General features: G+C 60.7%; 1 protein-coding gene and 1 long non-coding RNA gene across 3 annotated transcripts; one reads left to right on the plus strand and one right to left on the minus strand.

The window, feature by feature from the left end:
* Window positions 1-770: 770 nt before the first annotated feature.
* TLE5 (TLE family member 5, transcriptional modulator) lies at window positions 771-9,149 on the plus strand. 2 transcript variants are annotated; one of them, XM_036890877.2, is made up of 7 exons: window positions 771-1,047; window positions 2,214-2,311; window positions 4,629-4,692; window positions 5,918-5,962; window positions 6,593-6,655; window positions 7,918-7,992; window positions 8,074-9,149. In XM_036890877.2, the coding sequence occupies exons 1-7, from the start codon at window positions 1,021-1,023 to the stop codon at window positions 8,290-8,292; spliced, it is 591 nt and encodes a 196-aa protein (XP_036746772.1). In that variant the 5' UTR covers window positions 771-1,020; the 3' UTR covers window positions 8,293-9,149. The 2 variants fall into 2 exon arrangements, with proteins under 2 accessions (XP_036746772.1, XP_036746771.1); XM_036890876.2 differs by having other exon boundaries at window positions 778-1,047; window positions 8,071-9,149.
* Window positions 9,150-10,455: 1,306 nt separating this feature from the next.
* On the minus strand, window positions 10,456-13,491 carry LOC130679992 (uncharacterized). Its single transcript, XR_008992982.1, has 3 exons — window positions 13,176-13,491; window positions 12,478-12,624; window positions 10,456-10,965 (listed from the first exon to the last, which is right to left on the minus strand). It is a non-coding gene; the product is annotated as an uncharacterized LOC130679992 (long non-coding RNA).
* Window positions 13,492-15,931: the final 2,440 nt, after the last annotated feature.

Consider the following 15,931-nt stretch of genomic DNA (forward strand, 5'->3'; position numbering starts at 1 on the left):
AGCCTTTGCGCTTGCCGTGCCTGCCTTCTTGAATAAGCACCACCGGCCAGGCCGCTCTCGGCTCCCTGATGCCGCCAAGGTCCTCACTGTGGCCAAGGAGGCCCTCCCGGTCCTGCCGCTGTTTAAAAAGCACCTCCTGCCCCTGCTGTATGTTCTCCGTAGCCATTTCCACCGCCTGACCCGCCACGGGTTTGGCTCCTGTGAGTCTGTCCCCTCCCCCAGAGTGGGGACTTTGCACCACCACCCCCACGTCCTGTAACAGGCCCTGGCACACAGTAGGCGCTCAATAAAACGCTGTTGTTGAAGGAAGGGCTCTCAGGCAGTCGGCGGTTGGACTGCTGTCCTTCAACAGGAGAGGGAACGGGGGCTCAGGGAGAGAAGGGCCGGGAGCCGAGGTTACAGAGCATGTCCCTGGCACGCGTCCAGGTCGCGCCATGACAGAGCCGGCCGTTTAGATGGGGGCCATGGGCCCCCCTGTTTGAGGGATGGGTAAATCGAGGCCCAGGCAGGCGCCAAGGCCCGCCGGCCGGGAGGGGCAGCGGCGGGCGCGCGGGGCGGGGGCGCGCCGTGCCCAAGGTCACCGCGCCGGCCGGCCGGCCCGGGGGAGGCGGGCTGGGTGGGGATCCGCAGGCCTCCCCGGGCGCGCGCCCCCCCCCTCGGCGGCGCGCACGGGCCCGGGCGGCGGCGGCGGCGGCGGCGGCAGCAGGTGGAGCCGAGCCTCCGCGCACCCAGGCCGCGGCACCGCCGGCGTCGCCGCCATTAGACAATAGGAGCGGCGGCCGGGCGGCGGGAGGCGGGGACGGGCGCCGGGCGCGCAGGAAGCGGGGCCCGGGGCGCGCCGGGGCCCGGCGCGCGGGGAGGGGGCGCAGGAAGCGGGCGAGGCCCGGCGCGCGAGGCGGCGGCGGCGGCCCCGGGAGCTGCCGATCGGCGCCGGGACAAAGGCGCGGCCGCCCGGCGCCCTGAGCCGCCCGAGCCGGGCGCACAGCCGGGGCGCAATCCGCGCCCCCCGCCGCGACTGACATGATGTTTCCACAAAGCAGGCATTCGGTAAGCGGGGCCCGCCGGCCCGGAGCCCCCCCCACCGCGTCCTGCGCCCCCCTCCAGGTTCAGGCCCGCGCCCCGCACCCCCAGTTCCCGGACGGGCCATTACCCACCCAGGTCGAGGCCCTGCGCCCCCCCAAGTCTGTTCCGCGCCCGGCACCCTCAGTTCCCTGCCGGGCCATTCCCCACCCAGGTCCGGCTTCACCCCCCCCACCCCGCGTCCTGCGCTCTTCCCCCCAGCCGCGTCCTGCGCTTCCCCCACGTCCGAGCTCAGCACCCCCATTTCCTAGGCGGGCCATTCCCCCCAGGTCCCGGCCCTGTGCCCCAACCCCAGTTCTTGGCGGGGCCATCCCCCCAGTCCCTGCTTCGCTCCTCCCCCCAACTCCTGGGCCGGGTTCCCCTCCAGCTCCGGGCCCAGCGCTAATCCCCCGCCCCCACTGCCGCCAGCTCCTGGGCTCCCCCATCCCCCCGTCTCCCGGCCCCCCTCCCAGCTTCCGGGCCCAGAGCACCCCCTTGCTCCCAGGCCGGATCCCCTCCAACTCCCCGCCCGGGGCCCCCCAAATCCCTGAACCCTGCGACCCCCCAGGCAGGGCCTCGGGCGGCCTTGGCCTCGAGCCTGGGAGTGGGGGAAAATCGAGGCGCACCCCTCCCTGAAGAGCTTGGCCGGGAGTAAGGGTGTTGGTGTTGGGTATCTAGGGTGGGGGTCCCCCGTAAGATTTCGGGTGCTGAGGGAGGCCCCTCCCCCAAAGGGACTTTGCGGGGAGGCCTCGCTCCCCCCCAACTTCGGGAGGGAGACTCTAGGACGCGTTCTCCTCGCTGCCACGGGCAGTTGGGGCGGTCGGATGGCATCCCCCCCTCCCGGCGCTTTGGAGGGGCGGTAGAGGGCGCGCCCTGCCCCTCATCAAGGGCGGGCCTGCAAATGCACCCCCACAGCCCGGGGGTGGCGGGGATGAGGCGGCCTCGGGCGCACCCACCCCCCTGGTCTTCCCCCGGGAGAGGCGGGGGCAGGAAGCGAGGGCGGGGGCCTCACCAGGGGCTGTAAACACGAGCCCGGGAAGTGGGACGGGTGGGGGGGCACTGCAGCTGCGCGGCTACAGCCTCGGGCCTCCGGGGAGCCGGGTGAGGGGAGGGGGGCGGCCGCCTGGCCCTGACCCGGCGCCCCCTCCCCACAGGGCTCCTCACACCTACCCCAGCAACTCAAATTCACCACCTCCGACTCCTGCGACCGGATCAAAGATGAGTTTCAGCTTCTGCAGGCTCAGTACCACAGGTGAGCTGGGGGGCGGGGGTCCCAGCTCCGGGAGAAGGGGGAGCCTGTGTGCAAATGGCCAGGGGCTGGAGGGGAGGCTGTGGCTACTGCCGCACACATGTGTTTGGGAAATACAGGTGCAGAGTGGCCTCTTACGTGGCAGGGCTGTTCTGTAAACCTATTTAGTCTTTGGAACAGCCCATTTCGCAGATGAGAAAACAGAAGCACAGGAAGTTAAATAGTTTGCCCAAAGGCTCAGCTGTATGGCTGCAAAGCCCCTTTCCTCAGCCCTACCCCCAGCCCCACTGGATAAAAGAGCTCTCAGCAACTCACCTGGGACCCTACATCTCCCTACCCGCCAAAGAAAAATTCCTGTAGCCTGTTACAGCTTCCTCTGCCTGGTTTTGGGGGAAGGGTGCCTGGTATGCAACAGTCTCCCGGATTTAATTTTCTGACATTTCTAAAAGGATCTGCCTAGTGCTGGAATCTAAAAGGAAGGAGCTATTATTATCATTCTATTACCCCTAGAGAAACTTAAGCCCAGAGAGGTTAAGGATTTCCTGGGGACACACAGCAGAACGGGGCAGAACTGAGATTGGCACCCAATCTCTGGGTTGAAGAATGCAGATTCTCAAGGGTCTAATATGGCGGGGAGCTGGCCTGGGAATCAGAAGGGGTTCCTTGGTTGTGAGTCCCAGTGGGACATCAGACCCCTCTTGGACCTCAGTAGACCCACGTAAATATGCCCCTTGAGGAGCCTGGGTTTTCTCCAGGAAGAAAGAGGAATAACAAGGTATATATAGATATAGACATGTTTACAAACATCTCACATTTTGGGGGTACTTCCCATGCTTCCCGTGTACTAAGTACCAAACACACCCCCTTGTTCAATCACTCCATTACTGTGCCCATTTTGAAGATGGGGAAACCGAGGTGCAGGCAGTAAAAGGGCAGGCCCCAGGAACTGTGTTCTTGGCCTACGCTGTGCAGGGTAAGGAGCTTGGCCCGGCAGGCCTGGCCTTCCTGAACCCCTCCAGGGGGCTCCCCCTCCCTGCCTGGCCCATGCCCCCCCTCTCAGGGAGCACTGGGGCCGACCCGGTCCCAGAGGCCAAGGATCACGTTGCTGACGGGTGCCGTGGGACCTGGCATAAGCTGGGCCCCTCTCTGATAAGCTTTGGGGTCTCCATCTGCTGGATCTGGGCTTCTTTATACAATGAGGGGTCCCACCATGTTAGCACACCCTGGATCCACCAGGCCCTCCACAAGGGCCAGAAATCCAGAGTTGGGGTTGAAACTGCCCGATTGCCTTTTTAACTGTGTCAACGAATGCACATTTTTAAAGAAAACGAGAGAGAAAAGAAACTCGGGGCCGCCATGACACCGGCTGCTGCTTGACCTCTGAACTGCGGGGTACAAGTCATGGCCCGTCTGGAGGAATCGAAGCCCAGGGTCCTGAGGTGACTGTAAGATCAGCAAGCGTTTATTGAGTGCTTCCTCTATGCCAGGCCCTGTTCTAAAAAATGTTCCTTGTCGTAATGTACGTCCTCACCAACCCACGCCCGGGACATTGGAACTTAACACCAGTGGAGATCGCGGCCCAGAGAGGTAGAGGCGTTTGCCCAGAGTCACACATCTGAAGTAGCAGGGCTGAACTTTGAACCCAGTCCGTCTAGCCTGAGTCTGTGCAGTCAGCTTTCTACCTGACACCCTCATGGGGAACTTTGAGAAATGCCCTCAGCTCATCCTTGCTGGGGGAGCCTGAGAGAGGCCAGTGAGCCACTATCCCTAGTACCCAGCAGTGGAACTTCTGCCCCCGGTGAAATCAAGGCCCCCGAGAGGGTCTGGGCCTCCTTGAAGCGTCCTTGGTGCGTTGGACCCAGAGCCCTACCAGCCACACGCTCTCCTCAGCCCCCTCGCAGTTTCTACTGCTTCCTTCGCGGCTAGAGAGTTTTCCCCAGTGGCTGGGATTGTGGCCTTGGAAGCCAGCTTTCTGGCTGTGTGACCTTGAGCCAGTTCCTCAGCCTTTCTGGGCTTCCATTGCATCATCTGTAAAATAAAAGTGACCTCATCGGGTTTGGGGCCAGGGAGAAGGTTCTTCACATCCTTGGCTGACCCAGTCTCAGGGTGTTTGGTCTGACTTTATTTCCATCACTTTATGCAGGACCAGAGCCGCAAGGCTGGTTCCTCAGTCCTCACTTTGCAGTTGGGGGGCCTGAAGCTCCCCCTGCCCCCTCCCCACCGAGGAGGACGAATCTGTCTCCCACCCAAGTCTGGCCTCCCCTGCACAACGGGGGGACCTTGGCCTGGGCCCCACCCCTTTTCCCTCCTTTGTTTTCAGCCTGAAGCTCGAATGTGACAAGCTGGCCAGCGAGAAATCGGAGATGCAGCGTCATTATGTGATGGTAAGCCACCCCAGGCGGGGGACCCCAGACGCTCCTCCGCCACCGGCAGCTGCTGGCCGCACCCCCTGGCCACCCCGGCCACGTCCTCTGGGGTGTGCGAGGGTTCAGGCCCCGCTCTCCATTCAGCCAGCCCAAGGCTGCCTCACTGGCCTGGCTGCCCGCCCAGGCGGTGGCCGAGGTGCCAAACCCCCGGGTTGCAGCCTGGGCCTGCCAGGTCCCCGGCTGTCCTTGGCAGCAGAGGAGGCAGGGCTGTGAAGGCCAGGAACGTGGGGGCACAGCTGAATCCCTCCCTGCCCTGGGAGGCCTTGGCATCCCAGCGCTTAACCCCTCCGCGCCCAGCCTGGGGGATGAGGGCTCCTGGGGACTGACGGAGGCAGGAGGCTGACGGCCTTTGAGGTTGGTGGGGGGAGCGTTGCATGCTCTGGCCTGACATTTGAGACCGTGCCCATGCACACCGCCAGAATCATGTGTGTGATTTCATCCCCACCGGGTGGTGATTTCTGCCTCGGTGCAGCCCAGAGCCCAGCTCTCCCAGGCTGTGAGGGAGACAGAGCCAGACACTGACCCCCTGGCCCCTGAGGGATGAGGCTGAAGGCAGAGAGAGAGGGGGGCTGGGGGACTGCAGAGGGGGGCCACCACCTGAAGTGGAGAATGGGGCATCGCAGCTGGGTTCTTGAAAAACGAATAGGAGCCTGCTTGGCAGAGACAGGGAAACTACACCAAGGCCTGGAAACGAACCTGGCCTCTCCCCCACCCCAGGTGATGGGGAGCCATAGGAAGGTTTAGAGCAGGGGAGGGGAAAGGGTCAGATCAGGGGCACTGGGTGGGGGTGGGGGACCTCCTGGCCCCAGAGCCAGACCAGCAGGCTTTGTTTATGCTCATTTATACCCAGGAAGGCAAACTTCCCTGGAGTCTGGGGCCACCCGCAGACAAGACACATAAAGATAAAAGATTAGCCCTGGAATGTGTGTGAGTGTGTGTGTGTTGGACACTGTCTCTAATTATTCCAGAAACCGGGGGAGCGAGGCGGGGCCCGGGGCCCTAGAGCTCTCCCAGCCGCCCCCCCAGAACAGCCCGCCACCTCTCCCACTGCCTTCTCCCTCCGTGTCCCCCTTTCTCCTGCCCTCCCGCTTTCTCCCTTCTCTGCTTCCCCTCTCCCTCTGTCTCTAGCCCCCCATCTGTGGCCCCCCTCCATGTCTCTCTCTCTCTGTCTCCCCCCACGCAGTACTACGAGATGTCCTACGGTCTGAACATTGAGATGCACAAGCAGGTACCGCCCCCACCCCCACCCCCACCCCTCTCCCCGCACCCTGGGCAGGTAGGAGCCCGCCCCCTGGCTGAGGACCAAGGCCACTCTGCTATCCTGTTACTGCCCAGCAACACTCCTATTCTTCGGCTTCCCTGGGAAGTTTTATCTCCCTGAGGGGGAGGAGCAGACTTTCCCCGGGACCTGCCGCCTCCTCCCTGTTGTCTCCCAATGTGGGGGAAGGTGACACGCGCCAACATGCCAGGGACCCCCAGACTGCCGCGGGCCCTCTAGCCCTGCTTTTGCCATCTGTGCCCTGAAGGATGCCATAAAAAATGATGCCAACTGCCCCCACTCTTCCCTCCCTCCTTCCCACGGAGCGCTCACTACCTACCAGGCCCTAGAGATCATTTTTCCAGGGCCAGCCGGACCCCGAGCCTGGATTCTGTCCAGCCCTGTTAGCCTCAGGGCCCTGAGCATCCTGGGATTCCTCCTTCGCTGCTGACTGGGTGCTTAAGGCTTGGTGTTCCGCTCTGACCCTGGGCAGCGCTGGCCTCTTAGCAGAACCCCAGGCCTGCAGGGGCGGGTCTGCACCTGCCCTGGGTGCCTGCTGCCCGCCCCCCTGCCTGGGACTGAAGTGTCTGTGTGTTCCAGGCTGAAATCGTCAAGAGGCTGAACGGGATTTGTGCCCAGGTTCTACCGTACCTTTCCCAAGAGGTGAGTGGCACCCTGTGGCTGCAGGGAGGAGAAGGTAGATGGATGTGAACTTGCCCCAGGCCCTGCCCCTGGCAGCCATCAGGAGCAGCAGCATGCTGGGCACACCAGGGCACATGCCGCCTCTCTCTGGGTCTCCCAGGCCTCTAGCCAGCCTGTGCAGGAAAATCCCCAAGGACAGAGAAACCCCAGGGTTGAAAAACCCCTGGGGCACAGGGCTGTGGAGAGAGGGGCCTCCCCTCGCTGTGTAATTCCGGACTGAGTGAGTCACTTCCCCAGTAAAAATGTCAGATGGGCCAAACATGGCGCTCAGAATCTTTTCTCTGTCTTGCTTTACCTTTCACCCTCCTGAGATCCATCTGCTGGACCCTGTGGCCCCTTCAGGCCATGGACAAGGGGGCTGTGTGTACGGGGAGGGCGCTGCACATACCCACAGACACAGGAACACGCAGATGCAGAGTGGCTATGCACACATGTAAACACAGAGATGTGCGCATGTACACTGACACATGGACACGTGTACCTATGCACCCAGGGGCACCAGGCTCCCTGCCCCTGCCCGCCCTGCTCTCCGCCAGGTTCACTGTTGGCTATTTTTCACCTCTTTAATCCCTGCCCTTATCTTGGGTGATGTGCATGCCCATGGGCAGTTCCAGAAGAATGCCATGAAAGCCCCAGGAAAGGGGTTCTTGGGGCTCTAAAGACCTAGACTTAGACTTTTCTTTCATGACGGGCTTCCTGGTGGCTAACGCAAAAAGCGAGATGGGCAGATTCTAGCATCTGATAATAGAGAGATGGCCTTTGGGGGAGGGCTGGTGGGTGGGTGGAGGGCAATTGCCCGGAACCTAGACTCATACCCCAGCACTGCCAGAATTCACTGGGCCTTTCCTCGTTGTGGAAGGAAAGATTAGTAGGCCTCAGCACAGTCTCTGAGCCCTCAGCATCAGGGACTTCTCTGTACAGTTGGCCAGGTTGTGCACTGCACTTTTACTTCTCTGCACATGGTTGTGATCCAGGGTTTCTCTTGGACTCATCCACAGAACCTTTGCCTGCGTATCTGGCACCAACCCCTTTGCATCCTCTACATGTCCCCATTTGTCCCCATTGTCCAGATGAAAACTGCAGCTTAGGGAAAAGCAACAGCTGGAATTGGAGGGCTTCTGGTGGGAAAAAAAAATGTGGCAGGGTCGGGGGACATCTCCTGGGCTCTGCCTCAGACCCCAGCCCGGCTCCTCTCTCCACCTCTCCACCCCACACCCTTCCAGCACCAGCAGCAGGTCTTGGGAGCCATCGAGAGAGCCAAGCAGGTCACTGCTCCCGAGCTGAACTCCATCATCCGAGTACGTCTGGGGTCGCGGGTGGGTAGGTGGGCGGCAGGTGGGCTCGAGGTGGCTGACGCTCCCCCTCCTGTCCTGCAGCAGCAGCTCCAAGCCCACCAGCTGTCCCAGCTGCAGGCTCTGGCCCTGCCCTTGACCCCACTGCCTGTGGGGCTGCAGCCGCCGTCGCTGCCGGCAGTCAGCGGGGGCACCGGCCTCCTCTCGCTGTCCGCGCTGGGCTCTCAGGCCCACCTCTCCAAGGAGGACAAAAACGGGCATGATGGTGACACCCACCAGGAGGATGACGGCGAGAAGTCGGATTAGCGGGCGGCCAGGATGGGGAGGGTGGGGGGACCAAAAGGGAGGGACAGACACAGAGAGAGGAAGGTTCAGTGCAAGACGCAGTATAGCTTGGGATCGGCTGACTGGTAGTATTTATGGTGGCCACCTGCTGGTGTGCCACCCCCTAGCTTTGCCCCTGCCCCCTGCTCCCAGCCTCCGCCCCTTCCCCTGCAGCCTGAATGGGTGAATACCTGATGATACCATAGATGAGACAAGCTGAGGCCTAGAGGCCAGGTCAGAAGGGAGCAGAACCTCCAGAAACCCCAGCACCCCCCACACATACTTCCCCGTTCCACATGCGTGTAACTGACAGTCTGCCCACCCGGCCCCCTCAGGACACACCCCACCTCCCACCCTGGCACTGCATGCAGACAACGCTAGCTGCCCCTTCCCACCCTGGGCACCCCACGTCTCCCCCTCCCTGTCCAGCCCACCCCCGTCTGCTCAGTCGTGCCCACACCCATCTGGGCCTCTCCCCTAGCCCACAAGGAGGGGCAGAGGGGAGCCAGCTTAGCCCGGACGCACGCACGGGGTCAGAGTGGGCGGCCCAGAATCCCCCTGCTCCCCTCCCCGAATAAAGATGAGGGTACTCAAATTGTCTTGGTTTTTCTTTTAAATTTTTTTCCCTTTTTCCAGTATACTAGCGTGTCTTTTAAGAAAAGGGTTATTAAAAAAATGTTTAAAAAAAAAAAGCTACACCCACGCCTGTGTCTGTATATAGCCTTTTAGACTGTCAGCTTTTGTTGTGTTCAGCCGTGTGATCTCTGCAGAGAGAAGTGAGAATGCTGTATCGAGGGTGGGCTTAGCTGTGCCTTTCAAATAAAGATGTGAGAAGGTTGGCTGCTGTGTTCCTGCCTCTGTGTTGCGGGCTGCCCGCGGTGCCCTCCCCTTCCCAGTGAAGGAGGGGACTTCTTCATGTCTGAGCTCCCTCCTCTGTTACAGGATGGGGCTGTTGAGAATCCTAGGTGAGTCCAGCTTGTAAGCATAGTCTCTCGAACTTGATGCACAGACCAGAGAGGGTCAGCTGTAGACTCTCAGTCACACAGCATGGCCCAGGTGCTTGAAGATTAGCAGAGCTGGGTTCTCATCAGTCCTAGGCCAGAGGGCTCCGAAGTGACATTTTCTCCTGCACAGTCCATCCCCACTGCATGCGCACACATTGATCCTTTTTCTAGATCAGACAACGCACACCCCCAGCTAAACCTTGACCTTACGAGGAGTCTTTGAAGGCCACCCCCAGCTGTAACCAAGCTGGACCGCCGTGGGGAGAGCCAGGAGGAAAGGGGATTCCCAAGTGTACCTCGCACGTGAGCCAAAGGACCTTGGACTGCCCACCCAGGGTATGGGGCCAGACAGGGGCAAGGCGCTGAGGGCAGCCATCTGACCTTACCAAATCCAGGTGGGCTGCATGGCATGGAATTTCCACCCTCAGGCTCCGGGGAGCACCAGAAGGACTTCGAAAGTCCAAACAAATCTCACCTGCCTCCCATTCAGTGGGTTCTAAGGAGTGGGGGGCAGGACACGGGTGGAGGGGCCAGGCTGCTGACCTTGGGAAATGTCCCATGTCCCTGAGGAGAGTGGACTGGGTGGCCTCATCAGCCCTCCGCTGGAGCCCACCCCTGTATATTGTAAAACCGTAAAACTGTTACATTTTGGGAAGGCTGGCGCTCAGCAATTCCCCACAGGGACACGTGCCCCAACAGACAGTGCCACTTGAACCCACCAGATATGGTACAAGAGTGTTCAGAGCCACTGGCGTTTGCCAGTATTGCCCACAGCTGGAAACCTCTGGCTGTCCAAAAACAGCAGGCCCCAGAGACCGTGACAGGCTTGCTGTGGAATACCACGCAGCCACGAAAAAGAATGGGCCTCACCACACTCAACGCCTCTCGCAGGCATAATGCAGAACAAAAGCTGGGTACAAATGAGTACATACGTTGTGATTCCCCTTATATAAAGGACAAAAATAGGACTGAGTGGCCGTATAGTGTCAGCCACCCTTGGGATGGGGGAGGGGCGAAGGGTTCTGCTAACAGGCTGCTCGCATTTTGTTCCTTAACTTGGGGACTGATTACACGAGTGTGCTCACTTTGTGACAATTCATCAAATTGTTCACTTACAATCTGTACTCTTTGGGGTGTTATATTTCACAATTTTTTAAAATTATAAAAAATAGGTTATCGTTAGCCTCCTTGGCCCTCGGAATAAATTTTAAATTCTTCACCTAGGCCCACGAGACCTTGCGAAGTCAGGGCTGCTGCCCACCCCTCCAACCATTCTCAGCTGGCTGCAGCCAGGTTGAAACATGTTGCTGCTGTTTTTTTTCCATCTTGCTGTTTTTTTTTACTTGAGGCCTTTGCACATGTTGTTCCCTTTACCCAGAACAGTGATTTTTTTTTTACCCCTCTCTCCAGGGTTCTGATCATTCAAGACTCCCAGAAGTCTCCTGAGGGCCTCCCCTGATGTTCCCCAAAGCAGGCTTCTGTGCCCACCCTCACCCCCCAGGGCCCCACACAAGTAACAGCAGTTATTATTAATATGCCGCATAACGGTTCCAGGCACGGAGTCTCCCGCGTGGGTTTAAATCCTGACTTTCTCTCACAGCTGCATGACCTTGGCAAGCGGCTTTACCACTGTGGGTCTTGGTTTCCGTCTCTGTAAAATGGGTATAACACAGAATGAGCCCTCCTTATGAAGATCATATATAAGTGCTTACAGCAGAACCTGGCACATTCATTCATTCGTGGAGACCCAGGGCCACAGCCGACAGAAACCCCTACGCTCCTGGTTCGGGTGGGCAGGTAAATAAGGAGACATTCAGTGTGTCACTGGGTGTGTTTACGACAGAGAACAAAGCAGAGAAGGGATGTACAGGTGACAGAGAACAAGACAGAAGGGATGTGTGGGGTCTGGGTTTTTTTTTAATTTGCGTATAGCGGCAACTCAATAAATGTTGGCAAATTTATTAGGGACAGACCTGAATTTGCACGCGCCTCGACCCCAGGTAGTGATCCGAGGCCAGCGGAGTCGCCTGTCTGATCCAGGTTTCTGGGAAACTGCTCCGAAAAGGAGCAGAAAGCCTGCAAGGGCTCATAGCTGTCCGCTGACATTACGACGGGTGTTGCCGGCAGATGAAGGGCGCCCCGGGTGGGGGGGGGTCACTAACCTGATACGCCCCCCAACCCTGGGGTCTTCTCCGAAGGAGGGGGTCCTGCCCAGCCACGGACAGGTCAGTGACCTCGGGATCTCCCTCTGGGGTGCCCCCGCCCCCTGTCCCAGGGCTTGGGGGGGGGGTGTCCGGGTGCCCCAAAGGGCAGGGTGACCAGAGGCGCCTGGGGCGCGCACCGCGGCCGCGGAGCCGGGGCGGGCGGAGGTGCCTCCCGCGCTTAACGACCGCGCCGCCGGCGACCTCGGCTAATTGATCCGCTAATGGGCCCCGCGCCGCGGCCGCGCCTAATGAGGCGGGAGGAGGGGGCGGCGGGGGCGGGAGAAAATGGAGGGGACGCGGAGGGGGAGAATGAGAGGCAGGGAGGCGCGGGGAGGGGAGGGGAGGGAGAAGGGCGGAAGGAAGGGGAGGGAGGCGGAGGAGGGGCGGGGGGACGAGGGGGTCGGGAGAGAGGGCGGAACGCGAGGCGGGGGCGGGGAGACGGCGGGGGGAGGGCGGAGAAGCTCGGGGGGAGGGGCTAAGCTCGCGGCCCCGGGGGCCCGGGGCTCGGGCGGAGGGGCGCCTCCGGGGTCGGACGAACGCATCCCCCCGAGACCTCCCGGGCCCGGCTCAGCCCGGTCCCTAACCGAGGCCCGCCCCCTCTCATAGGATCTCAGCAGGGGCTCCGTGCCGCGGCGGGAGGGTGAGGGACCCCCGGCGCTTTCTGTGCCTCGATTCCCCCATTGTTACGGTGTGGTTCCAGTGTCCTCGGGGCCGGAAAATTCCCAAAGGCCCCGCAGGCAGGAGACTGTCTCGGCCCCTGTCCACGCACGTCCCTCCTGCACCCTGAGAATTGGGCCCGAGAGCTGCGCAGTCCCCCCCACCCCAGAGTCAGCCCGCTTCTGGTTTGGCCTCCAAGGCTCGGGAGAGGTGGAGGGCGTGGGGCTTCCCCGGCCGGGCAGGAAGACCCTCTGCTATGTGAGAGGCCCAGGGACCATTCACCGCGAAGGCCGGTTGGGTACCTCTGCTGCCTGAAACATTTAGGGGCCTTCCCTTCTTCCCGAGTCCTCTGGGTGTCCAGGGCTTGAAGGCCGTCTTGGAGGAGAAAGAGAAATGCCAGCTGCGGTGATGGTGGGATCAGGGCTCTCGTCAGCCGCGCTCTCTCCCCCCTGGGATGGCCAACGGAGGCCCCAGGAAGGAAGGACAGGAAACCAAGATCACAAAACAAGTCAGGGCCACAGCCTGGGCTCCTGGCCTCTGCTGGTGGGGCTCTTGGCCCCACTAGGAACGACCAGAAATCATTGGGAAGGCAAAGCAAATCATAAAAATAGAAATCTTAAACAGCTTTGCTGGACATCTATTAGGGACCCAGTGTTGGCCAAGAGCTTCCCTGGCATCTCTCAGTTAATTCTTGACAGTTCCCCCATTTGACAGGTCAGCAAACCGAGGCAAGACTCAAAGTGACTTGCCCGTGGATATACAAAAGGGAGCCTGGCTTTGGAGGCAGGAAGGTCCAAGCTAACGGAGGCCCTGGATCCTAGCCATTTTTGTTAAAAGAGAAGCTCTGGCCCCAGTGTGGGTGGGCAGAGCTGCAGGCTGGGAGGGGAGGTCAGGGATGGGGGCGCCAGGCACAGTCAGGGTCCAGCAGGCGGCTGGGCTGGGGGGTGGGGTGCTCTTGAGACAGGCGGCCCCTCCCCTTGCTCCTGGCCTTGGTTCTTACCGCTCTGGACCTCTTCTCTGTGCCTGACGGTGACCAGGCCGGGTAATACCTCTGGCCTTTCCCTCTGCCTGGAACACACTGTCCCTACATTTCTGCCCTCACCGCCGTCACCACCCCCTCTCCTGCTTGCTTTTTCCTCCCAGCATTGATCGCTCAGCACAGCTTAAGTCAACAAATATTCCCTTGTTCTCTCCGTTTCGAGACAATAGGGATTTGGTCACTGCCGAACCCCCAGGGCTGAGGATGGTGTCTGGCACACAGTAGGTGTTCAGTGCACATTCAATGAGAACGTGAGAAAAGCGCAGAGAAGCCAGAGAGGTGGGTCTGGGCCGCCGGAGTCCTGGGAGGTGCTGAAACAGAGGAGGGGCGCACCCAGGGGTGCGATGAGCTAGATCCTATGGGGACACTGGGGGCCAGGCTGGCGGGGAGGCGCGCGCAAGGGCCTGCGTGGGTTTTAGGTGTTTTCTGTCGTTAGGAGCCGCAGGAGCGAGCCGCGTGCACCCCTAGGCTCCGCCCAAGGTCTCGCCTCGGAGACTTCTCCGGGCATCCGTCCGCGCCGCCCTCGGCCTCTGGGGTCTCTGCGTCTGTCTGTCTGCCTCTCTTTCCTCACCTCCCCCACCCCACCAGTTCTCTCTCCATGTCTCCCTCTGCCCTTCAAGGTCTTTCCAGATCTATCTCCCCCTCGGTCTGTCTCCCTCCTCCCCGTTGCGTCCCCGCCCGTCCTCCCAGCCTCTCCCCCAGCAAACCTCTTCCACCAGCCCAGGCCCCCTGGGCCCCGCTGCGGGGCGCCGGCCAGGCCTGGAAGCCCGTCCCTCCCCCCCCTTGACCCTGCGCCCCTCCCCTTCCTCCGCCTCCACTGCCCCCTCTCCCGCCCTCCCGTGCCCTGCTGAGCCTGACCAGGCCAGTTGGGCGACCCGGGGCGGCCGCGTGGTTACCAGCAGAGGTGCCGGAGGGACAGGCGACCTGGCACTTGGCCCGGCCGGGACTCAGGGAGGGGCGGGGCCGGCCCCGAGGACGCTGAGCCCCCACCCAAGTGTGGTGCTGTGTGACCTTGGACAGGTCCCTAGGCATCTCTGGGCCTGGCCACCTTATCCCTACCCCACTCCGAAGTCAGACTGATAGGTCACTGGAATTCATGGGGCACCTGTTGTGTGCCACACTCTGTGATGGGTGCCCAAGGGCCCGGGACAGAGCCCCTGTCCACCCCCACTGTACCCCACAGCATGGTAGGGCAGACAGACAACAAATAAACCGGTAAATGAGGTAATATCAGAGACCAGTCCAGTGCAGGAAGACAAATCCATCAGGGGCAGGAGACGGAATGACGGGGGCTACTTAAGCTAGGAGATGGGAGGAGGCCACTCTGAGGCGGTGACATTTGAGCTGAGACTTGGATGACAGAAGGAGCCTGCCCAGGAGACGGCTGTGGGGAGGCTGTGGGGAGGCAGGGCGTTCCAGGCAGTGGGAGCCCTGAGGGCAAAGGCCTGGAGGCAGGTGGCCGGTTCTCACCCCCCACTTCTCAGGGCACTGGGTGAGCAAGAAGGTAAAGGGAGGGAAGCCGCCATCCCTGGCAGGACAGGCTGCAGATGTCAAGGCAGCTCCGGTTCCGGATGAGGCTGCGGAGGCCCAGAGAATGAAAGGTCTCACCACAAACAAGAGCTGTATGAGGAAGATTCCGATGGGGCGCACGCATCTGTGCACTGCCTTCTGGCGGCTGGGGTGGGCTGGGGCGCAGCAAGGAGTCCCCAAGAGCAGGGGTGGTGGCAGGAGGGTGTGCAAGGTGAGAGGCTGGGGACTGAGGTGGCCTGGGTGGTGCGGGGTCTGGAAATGATGCAGTGACCAGAAGAGTCTGGGAGCTGAAATATAGGGGTTGCCTTGTGAATGCCAGCTCCCACCCTGTTCTCCCCGGCACACTCACGCAATAATAGTTAAAACTGGCTCATCTATCCAGCTCAAGAAGTTTCTATCATTACTCCCATTTTACAGACCCACGCTGCCACAGCAACCAGTATAGCATTTGAACCCTGGCCTTGAGGGGTAGTGTGACCTCAGATCACCATTGATCACTGCAGGCTGGGTGAGCACCAGGCAGGTTGTCGGGAGCCCTGGGGCCCTGCCCCATATGTTGGGTGACCTGGGAGAGGCTCTGCCTCTGGACAAATATGTGGAGCAGGCACGGTGATGGGTCTGGGCAGACCATAAACACATAAGCAAATAAACAGTAAATGTTCAGAGAGTAAGGATGGCATGAGAGAGGCGGCTGAGCGGGCAGGGAGGTTGGGGGAGCCAGGCTAGCCAGGCCAGGCCTCGCTAGGCAGTGATGTTTGATTCAAGACTAGAGGGAAGAGAAGAGCCAGCCATTGTCCAGGCAGAGGGCATGCCCCAGAAAATGCCCTGAGGCAGAAGGAAAGTGTGAGGAAGTGGGGCAGAAGGGGAAGAGGGGAGGGCAGGTGCGGGACAGCGTCCGATCATGTCGACAGAGGTGGCAAGTTTGTATTTTATTCTGTGGGTGATGGGGAGCTATGGAAGGTTCTTGAGCAGAGGGAAGACTGGGATCCGATTCACGGGTGTCAAAGATATGGGAGGAATGGAGAGTGGGTGTGTAGCCCAGCTGTGCGGTGTGAAGTCAGGGTGGGAGAGGAGGGTCCTCTGGGGCATAATGGGAGTACAAATGGCTACCCCTTATTAAGCATTTACTATGAATTGTTGTAAGTACTTTATAGGCCTTATCTTATTTGAAGACTCTATAATCAACC

Source organism: Manis pentadactyla, chromosome 12 (genome assembly GCF_030020395.1).
Source record: "Manis pentadactyla isolate mManPen7 chromosome 12, mManPen7.hap1, whole genome shotgun sequence".
Classification (NCBI taxonomy): Eukaryota; Metazoa; Chordata; class Mammalia; order Pholidota; family Manidae; genus Manis; species Manis pentadactyla.

Bases quoted from the DNA above. Each gene is read 5' to 3' on its own strand.
- TLE5 (XM_036890876.2), top strand. From the start codon at position 1,021: ATGATGTTTCCACAAAGCAGGCATTCG. The intron at 2,312-4,628 runs GTGAGCTGGGGG...CTTTGTTTTCAG, and splicing joins CTGCAGGCTCAGTACCACAG to CCTGAAGCTCGAATGTGACA. The intron at 4,693-5,917 runs GTAAGCCACCCC...CCCCCCACGCAG, and splicing joins TGCAGCGTCATTATGTGATG to TACTACGAGATGTCCTACGG.